This window comes from Dreissena polymorpha, unplaced genomic scaffold (genome assembly GCF_020536995.1).
Source record: "Dreissena polymorpha isolate Duluth1 unplaced genomic scaffold, UMN_Dpol_1.0 chrUn001, whole genome shotgun sequence".
Classification (NCBI taxonomy): domain Eukaryota; kingdom Metazoa; phylum Mollusca; class Bivalvia; order Myida; family Dreissenidae; genus Dreissena; species Dreissena polymorpha.
The window spans coordinates 1,660,023-1,680,490 of record NW_026273315.1 but is presented as its reverse complement, the minus strand read 5'-3'; the positions used below and the strand labels follow the sequence as shown (position 1 = coordinate 1,680,490).

Here is a 20,468-nt window from a genome sequence, read left to right as displayed (position 1 = left end):
CAGTTTGGATCCTGATGAGACGCCACATTCTGTGGCGTCCCATCTGGATCCAAACTGTTTGCAAAGGCCTTTACAATTCGGTTCCAGCGCTGGAAGGGTTAACAAAAATCCGGTCTTGGCGAAAAGTGTTGTCCCTGATAAGCCTGTGCATACTTCACATTCTAATGTGGGACACATGTGTACGCATGTGCCTTAAGACCCATTTTCCCAAAGTGAGGCTCATATTTATATCTATCTTTCAGACTATGCCAGACCATGTGGTTCCTGATGTTTTCCTCATCAGCACGGTCAAAGAAGAGGGTGGGTCACAACCGAGCTGGGTCACAGTGTAAGATATCTACTGTGTGTATGCCTATTGCGAGTTTCAGTATTTAAAGTGATATTATGGGCATCTAACAGTTTATAGGTGTCTATCGCAACCATTGTTTATTTTTGGTGTTTTCACAATTTATATTCACATATATTTGTTAATGCAGCATCAACATACTAAAAAATCTCCTGGAAAGAGAAACAATGCATTTGAATATCAACCGTACTTTCGTTTGACAACTGATCATGCATATACGATGTGATACTAAATTTAGTTTTAGCGCAGATTCGTTCATACGACACACTTTTGTTTTACGGATCATTTCGGCTTACAGGACTCACCAGTCACGTAAAATATCGAATATAAAATATATTTTTATAAACAACTGGTAGCAAGATGAGTTGCAGATAATTAGTCAGTAACCACATTTTAACTAACTCTTTTGACCTGTTAATTCTTTTCAGCTCAATTCAACAGTGAAAAAAATTATAATATCACTTTAAGTTGACTCCATATTTTACATTGTAGGATGTAGCCTATGTTTTTTGTATGCTTTCCAGTGTAAATATCAATAATTCCTCAAATCCATACAGTAGATAAAACACTGCATCAACAACGCCATGCTTAAAACTAGTGAAATGACCTCATTACTTTGACATCATGGAGTCTTGATTCCAGTTTTGCCCTTTTAAAAGCTAAATCGTGCAATTCATAGCAACTTTGCCACAACATGATGATTCTTCCAAAAATATTTTAAAATTTAAAAATTAATATGGGTTCACTATTAACAATCAATAATTAAAAGCATCACAGGAATAACTGTTTCTCACTTTCTAGATTTTGGGGATCCAAATGATAATTATGATGGTAGTGGTAGTGGTTTAAATGTGAACACAATCATAGAATAATTTTGATGGTGATGATGATGATGATGATGATGATGATGATGATGATGATAATGATGATACTGCTGCTGCTGATGATGATGATACTGCTGCTGCTGCTGATGATGATACTGTTGCTGCTGCTGATGATGATGATGATGATACTGCTGCTGCTGCTGATGATGATGATACTGCTGCTGATGATGATTATTATGGTGATGATGATCATGATGATCATGATCATGATGACGATGATGAATAAAATAGACTGTATGTTTCCGGATCTAGAACATAGGTTATAAAACCCTTAAGATATGCTTTAAAAAAAATATTGTTGCATTATTGAAATGTTCTTAAAAGTGCAAGTTTTGCAGTTGTGTCACATGTAAGATGATACTTATGTAATACTCATGTGACATAGCAAATAATGCTTGATTGATTACTGTAAGAGGTTTTAATTTCTTATTTTACATCATGATGTTGATGTGTTGATGTGTTTTTGTATTTTTAGCGAGGCTGTTTTCGGAGAATACCCGAGCTATTGTCATAGCCAGCTCGTCCGACGTCCGCCATAGGCGTCGTGCTAAAACCTTAACATTGGCTCTAAAATCAAAGTGCTTCCACCTACAACTTTGAAACTTCATTTGTAGATGCACCTTGATGAGTTCTACACGCCACACTCATTTTTGGGTCACTAGGTCAAAGGTCAAGGTCACTGTGACCTCTAATATCAAACTTCAACATAGCTCTAAAATCAAAGTGCTTCCACCTACAACTTTGAAACTTCATATGTAGTTGCACCTTGATGAGTTCTACATGCCACACCAATTTTTAGGTCACTAGGTCAAAGGTCAAGGTCACTGTGACCTCTAATATAAAACTTTAACAAAAACCTTAACATTGCCTCTAAAATCAAAGTGCTTCCACCTACAACTTTGAAACGTCATAAGTAGATGATGACCTTGATGAGTTCTACACGCCACACCCATTTTGAGTCACTAGGTCAAAGGTCAAGGTCACTGTGACCTCAAAAAAAAAAGTTTCTGACAAGCTTTCGCAGCCGAGCATGGCACGTGTTATGCGGTGCTCTTGTTTGTCATGTTTTAATTTTTAAAAAAATGTTTTTATGCACATTAATTGATCTCCTTGTCATTAGCCGGATTTTTTTCGAAAAAATCTCGGCTTATAGATTGATGTTGTCGGGCGGGCGGGGGGGCGGGCGGGCGGGCGGGCGGGCGGGGTGGCGGCGTGCTCGAAAATGTTAAAGTTCTTATTTCATGGTATAACTTTGGTATGCTTGGACCTAGAGTCTTCAAACTTGACATGAAGGTTGGCCAGGATTAACAGATGACCACTGGTCATTTCAAGGTCATTCATTTGAAGGTCAAGGTCACTGTGACCTTCAATATAAAAAATGTTAAAGTTCTTATAACTTTGGTATGCTTGGACCTAGAGTCTTGAAACTTGACATGAAGGTTGGCCATAACTAGTTAGTAACCACTGGTCATTTCAAGGTCATTCATTTGAAGGTCAAGGTCACTGTGACCTTGAATGTAAAAATGTTAAAGTTCTTATTTCATGGTATAACTTTGGTATGCTTGGACCTAGAGTCTTCAAACTTGACATGAAGGTTGGCCAGGATTAACAGATGACCACTGGTCATTTCAAGGTCATTCATTTGAAGGTGAAGGTCACTGTGACCTTCAATATAAAAATGTTAAAGTTGTTATAACTTTGGTATGCTTGGACCTAGAGTCTTGAAACTTGACATGAAGGTTGGCCAGAACTAGTAAGTAACCACTGGACATTTCAAGGTCATTCATTTGAAGGTCAAGGTCACTGTGACCTTGAATGTAAAAATGTTAAAGTTGTTATAACTTTGGTATGCTTGGACCTAGAGTCTTGAAACTTGACATGAAGGTTGGCCAGAACTAGTAAGTAACCACTGGACATTTCAAGGTCATTCATTTGAAGGTCAAGGTCACTGTGACCTTGAATGTAAAAATGTTAAAGTTCTTATTTCATGTTATAACTTTGGTATGCTTGTACCTAGAGTCTTCAAACTTGAAATAAAGATTGGCCAGTACTAGAAGATGACCACTGGTCATTTCAATGTCATTCATTTGAAGGTCAAGGTCACTGTGACCTTCAATGTTAAAATGTTAAAATTGTTATAACTTTGGTATGCTTGGACCTAGAATCTCAAACTTGACGTAAAGGTTTGCAAGCACACTTAGATGACCACTGGTCATTTCAAGGTCATTCATTTCAATGTCATTCATTTGAAGGTCAAGGTCACTGTGAACTTAAATGTTAAAATGTTAAAATTGTTGTAACTTTGGTATGCTTGGACCTAGAATCTCAAACTTTGCTCATGCCTTGAAAAGTACTTACATTTCATTTTGACCTTTGAACAATATTTCAGTAATTTAAGTATTGCATTGACAAAAACACGAAAGGTACTTTCCTGTCATTTAAATCAAAAATCCGGCTTCAATGCGGTCATCTCCGACCGCGGAACTCTTGTTATGATTTTAATTGCATGGCAAAATTAGTAAGGGAAAATAAGTCAAATAATTTAATTTAGTTTTACTTTTACAAATTATTTGGTCTGTCAAATTATAAATAAAGCACTTTTTATTAATTCAGTCAATATGTTAGCATGAAAAGGGTATACAAAATGTGTTATTTCCGAATTTATAAAATTTCAACTATGGACTCACCAAGATGTTAAGATTTGCAAGACTATTTTTTGATCTGTTGATGCCCAAGTAACCCACGCATTCCAGAGTCATTTCCCTGGAACGTTTCCTACAGAGCGGTGTGGGGCTATTTGTGACAATGCTTTGGTACTATCATGTTTTTATTTTTTTATTGAAGGTTTTCCCTGTGGAACACCATGATGGGAACTTCTCTGTTGAGTATGCCATGGGCAATTAACCAGGTAGGTAACACAGTATAATTTTTGTTATAACTTTAATTTAAACAGCAAGCATTTACATCATAGCCTATTCAAGTTTGCCTATTTGTTAAGATTTGCGTGTATCGCGTATGACAGTTTCATATCCATGTAGTCTTAATATGAAGGTGTGTAACCAATACAATTAATATTCTCACTCGACGAACAGTGACTAAACTGTTAAAAAAGCATATTTAACTCTCTCCTAAATAAAGCTTAATTCTTGAAAAAAAACACTATTCCTTAAAAAATTAATTTGAGTAAGTACATTTGCTTTGGGTTGGTAGACATTGGCAAACAAAAATATTTTGATTGTTGGCCTCATAAGCATATTTAAAATTATGTTATCCTATGGCTATATTATAAGTACAAATCATCCTGGCATACTTGTTAAGAATATTGCATTAAAATTGAGCCCAGCTGGTGTAAAAACAGAACTTTAAGCATGTGCACAAAATGTTATACAGCTAAGCTAATAACTTGATTTGTGTTAAGAAGAGACTTTCTTGAAACGAAAAAACAACATACAAGCCAAAAGTGACTGCATACAAGCCAAACGTGACTGCATATAAGCCAAAAGTGACTGATACAAGCCAAAAGTGACTGATACAAGCCAAAAGTGACTGATACAAGCCAAAAGTGACTGCACAGACTGCAGACTGCACGGACTAATCTTGGACGATACTTTACGCAAATGCATTAGGCCCTGGTTTTCCAGAGCAAGGCTAAACCTTTTCAGTGCTGGAACCGAATTTTAAAGGCCTTTGCAAACAGTTTGGATCCAAATGAGACGCCACAGAATGTGGCGTCTCATCAGGATCCAAACTGTTTGCTATTCTGATAGTATTCTTTGAAAAAAAAGCAAAGAAAATGCTAATTTTAGAAATTCAGCAGACAACATTTTAGCAGACGACAAATTTCCCAGCATGCAAAGGGTTAATTTGACCTCTGCCCTGCAATTTCAGGCGGGGTTTGCTACGGGTGTGTCCCTGCTACTACTGATGGGGGCTCTCATGCTGTACACCAGCTACAGAATCCTGGACTCTGTGAAAGGCATCAGTAAGTTACAGTGGCCCAAAATATGTAAAATATCATATGAAAATCGCTCTGGGAAAATGGAGTTTAATACATGTGTGTAAAGAGATTCGCCTGTGCAGTCTGCAGAGGCTTATCAGGAATGACTTTTTCTGCTAAACTGGATTTGTACTTAGAAGAGACTTCCTTTAAACGAAAATATTCCATAAAAGCACAAAGTGTCGTCACTGATCGACCTTTGCAGACTGCTCAAGCTAATCTGGTACAGCACTTAAGGCACATACATTTAACACAGAGCGAGGCTCAATGAAAAGCATGTGTTTTCATGTACACTTACTTGACTGCGCTTTAAACCATTACCTTGGCGAACCAAAACTATGAAAAGCCTGTGTTTTCATGTAAACTTACTTGACTGCTCTTTAAACCATTACCTTGTCGAACCAAAAGAAGAAAATGTTTTGAACATCTGGAACTTATGTAGCAAATACACTAACACTTAACAAAAAGAGTGTTTTCTGTGAAATCTTTATTAAGAAGATTTTATATTTCTTATTGTTTTCTTTACCAAAATGTGCCTTGATATTTTTAAATTATAAGGTTCAACTCTACCAAAGTGTTTAGCACTAAACAGTTTCACAAGCCTTGCACAGTTTGCATTCTGCATTATATCAGAGCGTGTCTCATTTCATTTATGTTATTTCAGAGATGACAGGGGACGTGTTGGAGTTTTCTGACGTGTGTCGGTACTATCTGGGTCGATGGGGAGAGTGGGCGGCATGGTCATCGTCACTTCTCACGTTGCTAGGGGGCATGATTGTCTACTGGATTCTTCTCTCTAACTTTCTCTATAATATTGTCACGTTCATTTATCGTAAGTTACATTTTATTTTCCACACATTTTTATAAATAAAAAAATAACAATTGTATTTAAATTAATATTTTATATACTGGTCCATTGTTCACTCTATCCTTCCTAAAGCCAACTGTATGATTAGTTTGCTCATCCATTATTTGTTCATCCATCTTTCTGCCCATCTTCTATCATTCATCTTATCATCCATGGAGCCTCCCTTTGAGAAAACGGGGCTTTATGCATGTTTGTAGTGTCATATCAGATTATGTTATGCAGTTAGCACAGGCTGATAAGGGATGACCCTTTCCCCTGAGACTTTATTTTTGTTTAAAAGAGACTTCCTTTTAAAAAAAGTCCACAAAAGCTTAAATTGCAGGCCCTGATCTACCTGTGCAGACTGTACAGGCTAATCTGGGACAACACTTTACGCACATGCATTAATTCCTCATTTCCCAGAACAAGCCTCATGTGCATGTAATAATCCATAGGCATCTGTTTATCTTATCGATCCATTTCTTCATTCATTTTCATCCACTTATCTGTGAACCCATCTGTAAATTCATATACACGCATTCATCCACCAAAAAGCATCCATTTATGTGTGCATTTATCTGTCTATTGTATTCATCCGTTCATATCAATCCACTTATCTGTCTAACCATCTCAGTCAAAATAATACATCCATTTATCTTTCCTTCTGTCTGTCTATTCATATTCTCATAATTCATAAAAATATCCACCCCTTTTCAATTCATTTATTTATCCTTGCATAACTTTTGCCTTTGATATCAGTTTATTATTAAAAATTTCATTAAGTTGATTTAAATAATAACTCAATTGCATTAACATGTAAGGCAACAGCTTATTTTATAAAATTGTATTTCCTTGTTGGTACAAAAAAATTGTGACCATTTTATTTGATACAAAATATATTTACTGTTTATGACATCAATAATGTATAATTTTTTATTCGCTCAATACTTTTATGATAATGCTAAGTTTGAAATGGCCCTTCAATTTTTTTTACAATTAATGTGTTTATATCAGTCAAACAACATTTTGCCGGTGTTAGTTGCATTCATAAAAATATTCTTAATATTATAAATGAAATAAATTATAATACACAAGTCTTTGAAAAACCTCAGTAGAAAAATGCTTAAAAAAAATAAAACAGAAACAGAAATTCCACCATTTTCAGATTTTTTTTGGTTGCCATAGCAACCACAATTTTTGACGTAGGAACAAAATGAAATGACGTGCATAATGTCCATATTGCCATCTATCCATGTTTCAAGTTTCATGAAAAAATATTTTCAAGTTATCGCAGGATCCAGAAAAGTGTGACAGACAGACTCACAGACGGACAGACACACAGAGTGCAAACCATAAGTCCCCTCCGGTGAAACCAGTAGGGGACAAATAACAAATTGCCAAAAAATTGACAGAGAAGAGCTGTAATTAAATGTCTCAAAGTTGAATTTGCAATATCAAAGTCTAGAACTTTTCAACAACTTTTATTATCCTGTTCTTTGTTTGGTATGACAGGGATAAGAATAGAAAAATCACACATGCATGAAGTACTTTGTTCTGCAGTGAACCTGTCTGGGTGGTGGTGGGCGGAGGGGGGGTGTTAGTGTCACATGCACTGTATAATGCATGTGCGTTAAGTGTCGTCCAAGATTAGCTGAAAGTGTTTTTTCCTGATTAGCCTGTACGAGTTGCACAGGCCGATCTGGGACTACACTTTCCTGACATGCATCTTAAAGTGCCTGTCCTTATTTCAGATCAAGCCCAGGGGCGGGGGAGTGATATGTCTAGTACCACAGGTGAGTATTGAGAAGTTTTCATGGAAACTTTGTGTTGCTTCCTTTGAAAAAAATCCTTTAATGAATATAGTGCGCACAATTTTCAAAAAAACTCTTTCATTAAAAAAAAATTAGCATCAGTGATATTGAATTTCAAGCAAATTTATATACTCAAATTACTCAAAGCTTATTAAAATATTATTTTTAGTTTATTAAACTTAACATTCAATTCAAAGGATGATTTAAAGCAGTTAAATTAAATATATATGTGCGATTTTGTTGTCCCTTCTTTATTTCTTCTGAACAAAAAGATATCTTTGTGAGAAATATGATAATTTAATTAGAGAACTACACTGCTCCTTTAATTTACAAATAACCATCTCTATCCTTCAATAAGGTCATGCTGCTGGGTTATACCTTGATATTTAATGCAGTTGTACGCTTCAGATAATTTACTACTGTCATGTGCTGCAAAAATACTAACAAAAGAAGCTCTAAATGAATGTTTTCATTGCAATGTTCTGGATTCATACTAGTGTCACATGAATAATGTCTATAGATCAAGTGGAGGGTTCAACGACTCAAAATTAATAGCATTTTAGGAGCATTGTTTGAAGGGAGGCAACTGTTTTTGAAGCTAGTTGATAGAATATTTAAAGGGTTGTTTCCCTTTATAATAATTAATTTTCTTATGTCTGACAAGTCATTTTAATAATTTACTTACAAGAACAACAAGTTTGGAGCTGTCTTAAAAAAGTTAATAGCAACAAAATACTGCACCATCGAGGATTTAGAAGTAAATGGCGTATTTTTAAATTCTGTCAGTACTGGAGATATTATCCAAATTATAGATGAAAAGTGTTACTCACTCTGATTATATATCCAATTTGGTCTTAAGCTTATCCATAAATGGACCCGTTTTTTAGCTCACATAGTAAATATAGTAAAACCTTGTTAACATTCGAAAAGTCACATTTATAGTTCAATCTTTATGAAACTTGGTTAGAATATTATAAGTCACAATGATATCTTGGACACTTCCTTTGTATTTTAGTGGAGAGACTTTTTGCCTTTCAGGCCCTCTTGTTTGTCATTTTACCAAACTGTCCCTTCCATATTGAAGTTTTTCCTTTCCTTTGCAAATTTCGTTTGTAAATGACAAAATAAACATGTTATAGAAGATCATGTATGCTTTCGCTTAGTTACTTCAGACACTTTGATGATGTTCTTTGGAAATGTAAAAGGATTTAAGGAAATATTGCCTGTTTGTGAATATCATACCCTATACCAGGTAGCTTCTCTCTGAAAAAAACAGGTTTAATTTGTGCGTCCCAGATTTGCCTTTGCAGACGATACTTTTCGCCTAAACTGGATTTTTGCAAAGAAGATATTTCTTTTAAACAACAAAAATACCTCAAAAGCAGAAATATCGCAGCATAACTATACTGTAAAATCTTGTAAAATAAGTTTTTGATCAATACGAACACATGACCACTTTGTGACCAGATTGTGTATAGCTGGGTCTTAATTTGAAGGACATTTATTTTTCAAGATTTTTATGCCCCCGGATCAAATGTTTTTGTCCTGTCTGTCTGTCTGTCTGCCTGCCTGCCTGCCTGCCTGCCTGCCTGCCTGCCTCTGCCTGCCTGCCTGCCTGCCTGCCTGCCTGCCTGCCTGCCTGCCTGCCTGCCTGCCTGCCTGCCTGCCTGCCTGCCTGCCTGCCTGCCTGCCTGCCTGCCTGCCTGCCTGCCTGCCTGCCTGCCTGCCTGTCTGTCTGTCTGTCATTGTATGTGTCCGTCATTGTATGTGTAACAAACTTAAACCTTGGTCATAACTTTTGCAATATTGAAGATAGCGACTTGATATTTGGCATGTATATGTATCTCATGGAGCTGCACATTTTGAGTGGTGAAAGGTCAAGGTCAAAGGTCACATATGGCTTCAAAGCGGCGCATTAAGGGGCATTGTGTTTCTGACAAACACATCTCTTGTTAATCAAATGACACACCCCATTTTGGAGTGAAGTCATTTTAAATGATGCAATCATAAAATTAACTGTATATTTTACTTATCATTTGCATAAATTAATAATACAACTGATGAAACTGCTGGTAATGAATTGTTGAAAGAAAATACAATTTATTCCCAGATGAATGAAGCATTTTTAACTTGACATACTAGTGTAGTATTAACATTATTTATAATAGATATTGTTTTCATGTGTTCAACAGAATATAAAAAAGCAAGGAGCATATTTTATTTATGATTATATATTTTGTAAAACAATGCAAAGTGAAAGATGAATATAAGAATATTTGTTGAAGTATTTGTTATTCAACATGTACAGCACAATATGCGTTAACTGATGGAAATGCCATGTTCTATAATAAGTGTTTTTTTGCTTGTACAGAATAATATACAATAGCATCAATGTAAAGGGATTATAAAGGTAACGCTCATTTTCTAAACTTACCCAACCCATGGCTATCTAAGTTCCCTTCTCATTTGCTTTTGTTCGTAAAGTATGTAAACTTTAATGAAATGAGAAACTATCAATTAACTTTGACAATCATATTATGATTCTGTAAAATGATTTTGTTTCCATTTATATTATCGTGGCATCCACCACAGTTGAAAGTAGCTGTCTTAGGATCGTTGAATGTTGTTTTTTTATCATAAACTAAGAATAAGCAATATATCAAAGTAAAAAAAAATATGTTACTTTAAACTGGTAAACATAAAATATCAAATAAAAACACATTTTATTATTTTATAAGCTCATCTATATTTTTTTTTTTTTAATGTGAGCTATTGTCATTACCTGAGCTTCTGCGTCGGCGTCTGGTTAAGTTTTGTGTTTAGGTCCACTTTTCTCATAAAGTATCAAAGCTATTGCATTCAAACTTAGTACACTTACTTAACATCATGAGGGGACTGGTCAGGCAAAGTTAGATAACTCTGGCTTGATATGCCACAGAATGATGAGCCCTTTTTATACTTAGAAAATAGAAAAATTTGCGTCGGCGTTCAGTTACGTTTTGTGTTTAGGTCCACTTTTCTCATAAAGTATCAAAGCTATTGCATTGGTACACTTACTAACTATCATGAGGGAACTAGGAAGGCAAAGTAAGATAACTCTGGGCGGCATTTTGACAGAATTATGTGCCCTTTTTATACTTAAAAAATTTAAAATTTGGTTAAGTTTTGTGTTTAGGTCCACTTTATTATGCTCCCCCAAAAATTTTTTGGGGGAGCATATAATCGCCGCTTCGTCTGTCCGTCTGTGTGTCCGTCCGTCTGTGCACAATTTTTGTCCGGGCTATTTCTCAGCAATTAATGACCGGAATTCAATTAAACTTTATGGGAAGCTTCACTACCAAGAGGAGATGTGCATATTATCAGCCGGTTCTGGTCGGATATTTTTCACAGAGTTATGGCCCTTTGAAATTTTCCATTAACTGTACATATAGTGCAATTCTCGTCCCCCCAACTACTAGACGTTTCCTTTTATCTGAATATATAGTGCAATATTGTGATAAAAAAAAACTTTGTGGAGCATCACCCGTCTCTTCTTGTTTCTAAAGTATCAAAGCTATTGCTTTCATACTTGCAACACTTACTAACTATCATAAGGGGACTGTGCAGCAAAGTTATGTAACTCTGACTGGCATTTTGACAGAATTATGGCCCCTTTATACTTAAAAAATTAAAAATTTCACGTCACGTCTGCAGAACTAAATATTCAGGAATGTGAAAGCACTATTATCAATTTTAAATCACAATACAATATTTTCATAAAAGTCACTGGAAATAAAAAATATTCTTCTCATTTGACTTTCAGATTCTATTTCTCCCTTTTTCAGATCCTATATGCCTCATTAAAGAGAATACAACTGTCACTAACAGCAGCCTCCCCCAGCATGATTCCATGTTTCACAAATACTGGGACGAACAGAAAACTGTGCCTTTCATCCTGATTGCTGTCCTACTACCTCTTATAAGCTTCAAGTCACCAACGTTCTTCACCAAGTTTAACGCCATGGGTGAGTTTTTAGTGTGCTACTGCTGTAACTGCAAGGAATTATTGGTATACCCTTGTGAGTGTGTTTGTCTGTCCATTCTTCCATCCGAATCTGGATCCTGTAATAACTCAATGAGTTTTTAAGTTCTTAAGAGACCTTGTATGTTTAGTTTAAACTCATTTATTTTAGCTCGATTGCATTGAAAACCTCAGGCTTATTTAAAATGCTCTTGAGTCCGTTTCCTGGGCCAAGAGCCAGTTCTTGGTGTCTTTGGGAGAGATCTTAAGAACGCTCCTACTTTGGGGATCGAACCTGTTACCTCCTGGTCACTAGGCGGACACCATATCCATTACACAACCTTGTATGTAATCAAACAACCGAGCACTTGTGATAAAATATTATATTATGTTCTGTTTTATAAGCAAAAAATGTTTGTATTCTATTGCTATCCATGAGAACGTTCATGACAACCACAGCTGGGCATGCAGTCTTACAGCATCATGAAGACTGTGTTAACACTTAAAAATTTACCGCTCAGAAACGCCTAAGAAAATACAAATAAATTTAAGACTTTTCTTAATGGAGTCATTTTCAACTCTAAAATACTGATGAGCAGCAAACAGTGTAATAGCAGAACAGACCAAAAGTTACTTGCAGGCAGATCGGATTTTAACATTGTTGTAGTAAGCCTTCTTTTCTTGTGAGTGGGAAATGGTAACGTAAATGTGGTAAAGACATGATGCTTGGAACGGGCTTCATTTTGGTATTTTCTTTCATTAAACAGTGCATTTTATGTTATATATATATGCAACATTCTGTCTGCTGTATTTGATCATCTTGACTCTATCTTTAAACTGTGTTCCTGGATGCATCGAGACAGTTTCACTTTTTCAAGATTTGTTTAACAAACCCACCTAAGCAAACAGTTTATAGTTAAATCAACTTAAATGATTATATGGTACTTTGGTACTAGTGGCTCGTCAAATGTAATCTATACAACAGGTAAAACTGCAAAATAAAACATTTTAAAAATAACCCAGTATTTTCAAGATTGATGTCTTCATCCAACTTCTGTATGAATTTTTTTTAGGAAATACATAAAATTAAAAATGTCTCTAGTATGCCATGCACAACAAGTAATTGTATGTTAACATGTTCTCTCCTGCTTTTAACATAAATCATGAGATTTCCCCTTTAATTGAATTAGAATTGAAATTTCCCTTTATGAATTCTGGCCTTGTATGGAGTGGGAAAACTGAAGGAGTCGAGTTCTGGGGGAACTGGGCTTCATGCAAGTACATTAAGTGTCATCCCGCATTATATGAAGTATATTAACTGTCATCCCGAATTACATTAAGTGTTGTCCCGAATAACCTAAATTACATTAAGTGTCATCCAAAATTACATTAAGTTTCGTCCCGAATTACATAAAGTACATTATGTGTCGTCCCGAATTACATTATGTACATTAAGTGTTTTTTAATCACATTAAGTACATTAAAAGTGTCGTCAGGAATCACATTAAGTACATAAAGTGTCGTCCCGAATTACATTAAGTACATTATGTGTTGTCCCGAATCACATTAAGTACATAAAGTGTCGTCCCAAATTACATTAAGTACATTATGTGTCGTCCCGAATTACATTAAGTTCATTATGTGTCGTCCCGAATTACATTAAGTACATTATGTGTCGTCCCGAATCACATTAAGTACATAAAGTGTCGTCCCGAATTACATTAAGTACATTATGTGTCGTCCCGAATTACATTAAGTACATTATGTGTTGTCCCTAATTACATTAAGTACATAAAGTGTCGTCCCGAATTACATTAAGTACATTATGTGTTGTCCCGAATCACATTAAGTACATAAAGTGTCGTCCCGAATTACATTAAGTACATTAAGTGTCGTCCCGAATTACATTAAGTACATTATGTGTCGTCCCGAATTACATTAAGTACATTATGTGTCGTCCCGAATTACATTAAGTACATAAAGTGTCGTCCCGAATTACATTAAGTACATTATGTGTTGTCCCGAATCACATTAAGTACATAAAGTGTCGTCCCGAATTACATTAAGTACATTATGTGTCGTCCCGAATTACATTAAGTACATTATGTGTTGTCCCGAATTACATTTAGTACATAAAGTGTCGTTCCGAATTACATTAAGTACATTATGTGTCGTCCTGAATCACATTAAGTACATTAAGTGCAATCTACACAGGCTAAACAGGGACAAAACATCCGCCTAGGTTAGATTTTCATTGAAAAGAGACCTTAAATTGAATAATTCTGTAAAAGCGGAAAGTGTCGACCCTGATTAGCCTATGCCGACTTCACAAGCTGATCTGGAACGACACTTTACACACATGCATTAAGCCTAGTTTTCAAGAACGAGGCCCTATTTTAGTTATGTTTATATCTTCACTAGGCACTATATCGGTGACATACCTGGTTTGCTTCGCCATGAAGAACGCAATAAGCTGGGGCATCCATCTTGAATTTCACGACACAACCAGTCCTTCATATGTCACTGGTAAGTCATTGGACAAGTTTCAGTGGTGTAGCTACTTGTTGGCCATGTAGGCCTGGGTCATAGCTACCTGTTGGCCTTATATACTAGGTTCATAGCTACATGTTGGCCTTGTAATCCAGAGTCGTGCTACTTGTTTACCTTGTAGGACAGGGTTGTACATGTAGCTACATGTGGGCATTTTAGGCCAGGTTCTTGGCTGTTTCAAAAGTTACAAAAGTATGTTTTACAAAATATTGCATTGAAAATCAAGACCATGAGGTCTAAGATGACACATTTAACTTTTGTATTATTTTTTTTTTGCAGGGGTATGTTGTGTTATATTTCAATGTATATTCTGCAGATATATCGGAACAATTTATGGTTATATTATGATAAGGCATTGTCTTTAAAAGATTTATAACACTGTCCATGACAGACCTAGCTACACCACTGGAAGAGTAACGTTTTAACATGTCTTTTACTTGCAGGATTAGAAAGACTATGTTTTAATTATATGATTCTCATTCTGGGAGAACTGAGCTTAATGTATGTGCAGTGTGATGTCCAGATAAGCCTTGGCTGGATTTTCGTAGAAGAGACCTTCATAAAAGCAGAAAGTGTCCCTTATTAGCAGATGCTATATGCAACGGCTCATTTCGGACGACACCTAACAAAAATGCATTAAGCCTAGCTTTCCCAGAATTCTGCTCATTTAAATTTGTTTAAGTGATTGTTTTCATTGTCCATTGTTATCATATTTCACTTCTTTGATGCCAATCTTGTATCATTAGAAATGTTAAATGCAGATTTGAAAAAAAGCTTGAGGGATAAAATGAAACTGCTGCTTGTACTTGGAACCAGAGAGCACTATCAACTCCTTGAAAACTTAATGTGTAGGATGCTTTTGTATCCTTTAGGCACCTGGTCGCTTTTTGCAGCTAAACACTGTAGTGTATTGAAACATATAAAAAAAATTGTCTTTTCAGAACCGAGGCTTTTTTTAACATTAACACCTACAATGTTGTTAAACGTGCACGTTTTTCACAATTTTCAATACTGTAACGGATTTTCGCGTTTTTTAGCTCAGCTATTACATGTATATATGAAATTTATATTGTGGAGCTATCCTACTCGCCCCGGTGTGAGCATGCAAATGTTAAAGTTTGCGTACCACTCCAAATATTTCCTATGTCCCTGGACATATTGCTTTAATATTTTGCATACCTCTTTACCAACATGACCCCAACCTATAAACAAGAGCAGACAACTGTATCAAGCATTTTGTAAGAATTATGGCCCCTTGTTTCACTAAAAATATATGCATATTATTGATAAATCTATGTTAAAGTTTGCGTACCACCTCAAATATTTTCAATGTCCCCTGACATATTGCTTTTATATTTTGCAAATTTCTTTACCATCATGACCACAATCTATTAACAAGAGCAGACAACTGTTTCAAGCATTTTGTAAGAATTATGGCCCTTTTTTGTCATAGTAACTGAATATTTTGTTAAATTTTGTGTTTAGATCCACTTGACTCCTAAAGTATCAAAGCTATTGCTTTCAAACTTCAAATATTTTCTTACTATCATGAGGGTACTGTACCTGGCAAGTTCAATTTGACCTTGACCTTTGAATGACCTTGACTCTCAAGGTCAAAAGAATACATTTTAGTTAAATTGCCATAACTTCTTTATTTATGATCAGATTTTAGTAATACTTTGACAAAACAAAACTTACCTGAATACCACAAATGGATTCCACCCAAACAATACCCCACGCCCCAACCCAGAATCCCTGCCCCCCCCCCCCAAAAAAAAGATCATCTAATAAATGACCACACCCCACATTATACCCCCCTCTCAACCCCCCCCCCCCTACCCAACCCAAAAAGAATATTTTTATCTTTGAAACATGGTTAAAAAAAATAAAAAAATATTAATTTACTATTGAAGGACTGTCCAAACTTCCCACCCAAGCTATTGCTATCAAACTTGAAATAAAATCTTATTAGTTTGTTTTACGTCTTTACAAATGTTCAATATATTGTGGAAAATATACCTCAACTATTACCTTGACCTTATTGAATAATTTGAACAATTTCTCCATGATGGCTTACGTTATACTGTCGAGCACTCGAATAGTCAAGCCTGCTGTCCTCTGACAGCTCTTGTTAAAATACGTTTTTACTCGTCAGTTGTTTATCGTCAAACAGTTATCCGCTTAAATATGAATATTATTTGTTTTAGAAAGGGATGCCCCATAGCGGCTTCTACTGTATTTTTACGCTTTTATACAACTGAAAAATGAATACTAGTATATAGTAGATGTAGACAAAAGAAGAACGGTAATGTATTTTTACGAACTTTGTCAGTAGCAAATAAACCTCTGTAACGTATAAAAACGTATTTTTGAAAAAATCAATACAGATCAATAAACAATATTACACATGATCCGTTGTATGATTTGATATCTTTTGCAAAAAGCTTGTCATATTAACATTGGAAATGCAGAACTTTCTTAAGTTTATACCACAAACATGACCGAAAATCAAAATACCACTCATTTGCTTTTTTAAGATGAATTTTGAGCATTTGAATATTTATTGATTTTAACTCTCAATTATTAACCATAAATGTTCGAAACTTTAGTTGACAAGTTTATAGTCAACAGACTGTATATTGAACATTCGACCGTCAGTCTGTCACAGTCTTATTTTAATTTTTTCTTTGATTAAGTTTCAGTTTATTTACAAACATTGTTTTTTTTAAGAAAAAAAGTTTCAGGGTTCCTACGCCTAATAAGGATCAGGTTTTGAAACAACAAAATTTGTATGCGTTCTATAACGTTGTACCGGTAGTCGTTCACTGTAAAAATTGCCCCGGTTTTGAGGAGAGAAAAAAATGTGTACGTTCTAATACGTTACAGGTGTGCAGAGGATATTCAAGTTCATAATTATGTGAAAGCACTTTTTAGTTTTGGAACAAATGCTGGTTGATGAAAGTGAATGAATGTTCAAACCAAAGGTTCGGCTTCATTTACTCTAAAAAAAGGTTTATGATTATTGTCCCCTACCGATTTCACCGGAGGGGACTTATGGTTTGCGCTCTGTGCGTCTGTCTGTGAGTCTGTCTGTGCGTCTATCTGTGAGTCTGTCATTGAGTCTGTCTGTCACACTTTTCTGGATCTTTCGATAACTTTAAAAGTTCTTAATATTTTTTCATGAAACTTGCAACATGGATAGATGGCAATATGGACATTATGCACGCCATTTCATTTTGTTCCTATGTCAAAAATTGTGGTTGCTATGGCAACAATTTTTTTTTTTAAGAATCTGAAAATGGTGGAATTTCTGACAATGGTGGAGCCGGTAGGGGACCATATTGCTTGACAATAGCCTTGTTAGTCCCCTACCGGTTTCACCGGAGGGGACTTATGGTTTTGTCTCCGTCCGTCTGTCCGTCACACTTTTCTTGATCCTGCGATAACTTTAAAAGTTCTTAATATTTTTTCATGAAACTTGGAATATGGATAGATGGCAATGTGGACATTATGCATGTCATTTCATTTTGTTCCTACGTCAAAAATTGTGGTTGCTATGGCAACAAATAGAGTAGAAATAGTGCTGAAAATGGTACATTTTTCTGGATCCTGCGATAACTTTAAAAGTTCTTCATATTTTTTCATGAAACTTGCAACATGGATAGATGGCAATATGGACATTATGCACGTCATTTCATTTTGTTACTACGTCAAAAATTGTGGTTGCTATGGCAACAAATAGACTAGAAATAGTGCTGAAAATGGTGTTTTTTTCTGGATCCTGCGATAACTTTAAAAGTTCTTAATATTTTTCATGAAACTTGGAACATGTATAGATTGCAATATGGGCATTATGCACGTCATTTCATTTTGTTCCTACATCAAAAATTGTGGTTGCTATGGAAACAAATATATATAAAAATCTGACAATGGTGAAATTTTTGACAATGGTGGAGCCGGTAGGGGACTTTTATTGCTTGGCAATAGTCTTGTTATTTATACTATTGATGAAGGCATAGGCTGAACATAATATAGTATGTAATTAATAAAACATGTGTTTGAATGTTGAATATAATAAATTTACACAACTTAGAGTATCAAATATTAATTTTTAACTGTTTTGGTTGCAAACATATTTCTTAATATTAACTTTGAAATTAAAATGCGTGAAAAAGTCTCTTTAGAAAGCTGTTTACCAACATTGGTTGTGTATTAAATTAATGTTAAGAAACATAAGATAAAACTAGATTTGTATATTACTGAATGAAACAAACTTTCAGAATACAAGGGCAGTTTTCCAGCTCTAACAGGAGTAGCAGCCCTTGCTTATTTTGTACAGAATTGTGCTCTTGCAATAACAAGGGCTCAAAAACACCCTGAAAATAATGTAAGTTCAACCCAGTTTGCAAACCTAGAAGTTTAGTTGTGCATTTCTATTTGGGGTGTGCTTCATTTGGCAGGGGATTGCTTGATTATTGTAGGTTACATACTTCTCTAGGTTACATACACCTTATTTCTTATAAAACAACTTCATAGTATTGAAATTGCATTTTGTGCATATGTTAAACAAATTATGTAGCATTTGATAAGTATTTGTGGAAATAATTTACATTGAATCTGCAATTGCTAAGTAATGGTGGACATTTTAGATAAATGTATATGATACACAATGTGGTTGAGATAATTGATTTTTTATTTTACAATAGATTAAATACTGTGCTATCCTACGGAATCCAGATAGTGCCATCTTTAATCTCTCATTTCTTTCATCAAGGGCGACACTAGACACACGAAGCGATACTTGATATATTTCTTGACAGTCGCGGCAACGCACGATATTTTTCTTGACAGTCGCACGATACTTGATATTTTTTCTTGACAGTTGCGGCGACGCACGATATATTTAACACGATATATTGCCCTTGTGTAGGTAGCCCAAAAGGCGATATATATCGTGTTAAATATATCGTGCATTGCAGCGCCTGTCAAGAAAAAATATCAAGTAGCGCTTTGTGTTTAGTGTCGCGTTTGCGGTGAAACACGATATTTTATTTTTCAAATATCGCCCATATTATCCGAATCTCATGTATCACTGTCTAATTTGAGACCGCGACACTAGACACACTCGATTTTTTTTTTGACAGTTGCGGCGAATAATATCAAGTATCGCTTCGTGTGTCTAGTGTTGCCCTTGATGAAAGAAGTGCGAGATTATAGATGGCACTATCCGGATTCTGTACTATCCAGTGCAAATAGTACAATCCATTTAAAAATGTTTGGTATTTTATAAATATCATGCTGATAATAAATATGAACTAATTGATTCTAAAAATATTTTTTAAGAGCTATACAAGGATTAAATATTAAATCTTTAAATATTTAGTAGGGATTCATTCTGCCAAATGAAGCACACGTTTTCAACCACCAGCATTATATTGTGTGTTCGCAAGTTTGATGAGTGTAACCTTCTGTCCCTTCCTTTCTTTGGTGTAGAGATCAATTTAGGTTTTCCTTCTTGTGCAGTTTGGTGTCCAGTTTCGCTTTTATCCAATATTGCTGCATTTTACCATAGCTTGGTTAGTCTTTCGATGTTACGTGTTGTATTTATGAAACAATGTAATAATACTTATACTATAATTAATTTAGAAATTTATTTGGTAACTTTTATACATAATTCATAATTTAAAATACTTTGATCTTGTCACATTCATGTACTTTATATGTAATTAGCATTACTTGATAATAATACATTTTATTTTTGCATACACTAAAAATAAATAATGCACTGTATTTTAAAGTATAACATTAAAATCATAATTATCCAACACTTAGCTTTGGTATTGTATGTAAATCAGCTCTCACAGTTTGGTTATGTTTGAGTTGGTGCACTGAGTTCATTGCAGTTTTATAACTAATAAATATATATGTCATTGTAGTGGTTTTTAGTCTTTCTCTTTTAACAGTCAGATTTGTGTTGGTTTAATGTTGGTTCAAAGCCACACCTACCAGTTTAAAGCCATGTTGGTCAGTCAG

General features: G+C 35.0%; 1 protein-coding gene across 1 annotated transcript in view; it reads left to right on the top strand.

The window, feature by feature from the left end:
• LOC127863141 (sodium-coupled neutral amino acid transporter 9-like) overlaps window positions 1–20,468 on the top strand; it is a 50,417-nt gene that overhangs the window by 10,794 nt on the left and 19,155 nt on the right. The window contains exons 3-10 of the mRNA XM_052402529.1: window positions 243–328; window positions 4,075–4,138; window positions 5,119–5,212; window positions 5,892–6,059; window positions 7,826–7,867; window positions 11,710–11,889; window positions 14,307–14,411; window positions 18,716–18,822. Coding sequence (XP_052258489.1) covers window positions 243–328; window positions 4,075–4,138; window positions 5,119–5,212; window positions 5,892–6,059; window positions 7,826–7,867; window positions 11,710–11,889; window positions 14,307–14,411; window positions 18,716–18,822 — 846 coding nt within the window. The remainder of the gene's footprint in view (window positions 1–242; window positions 329–4,074; window positions 4,139–5,118; window positions 5,213–5,891; window positions 6,060–7,825; window positions 7,868–11,709; window positions 11,890–14,306; window positions 14,412–18,715; window positions 18,823–20,468) is intronic.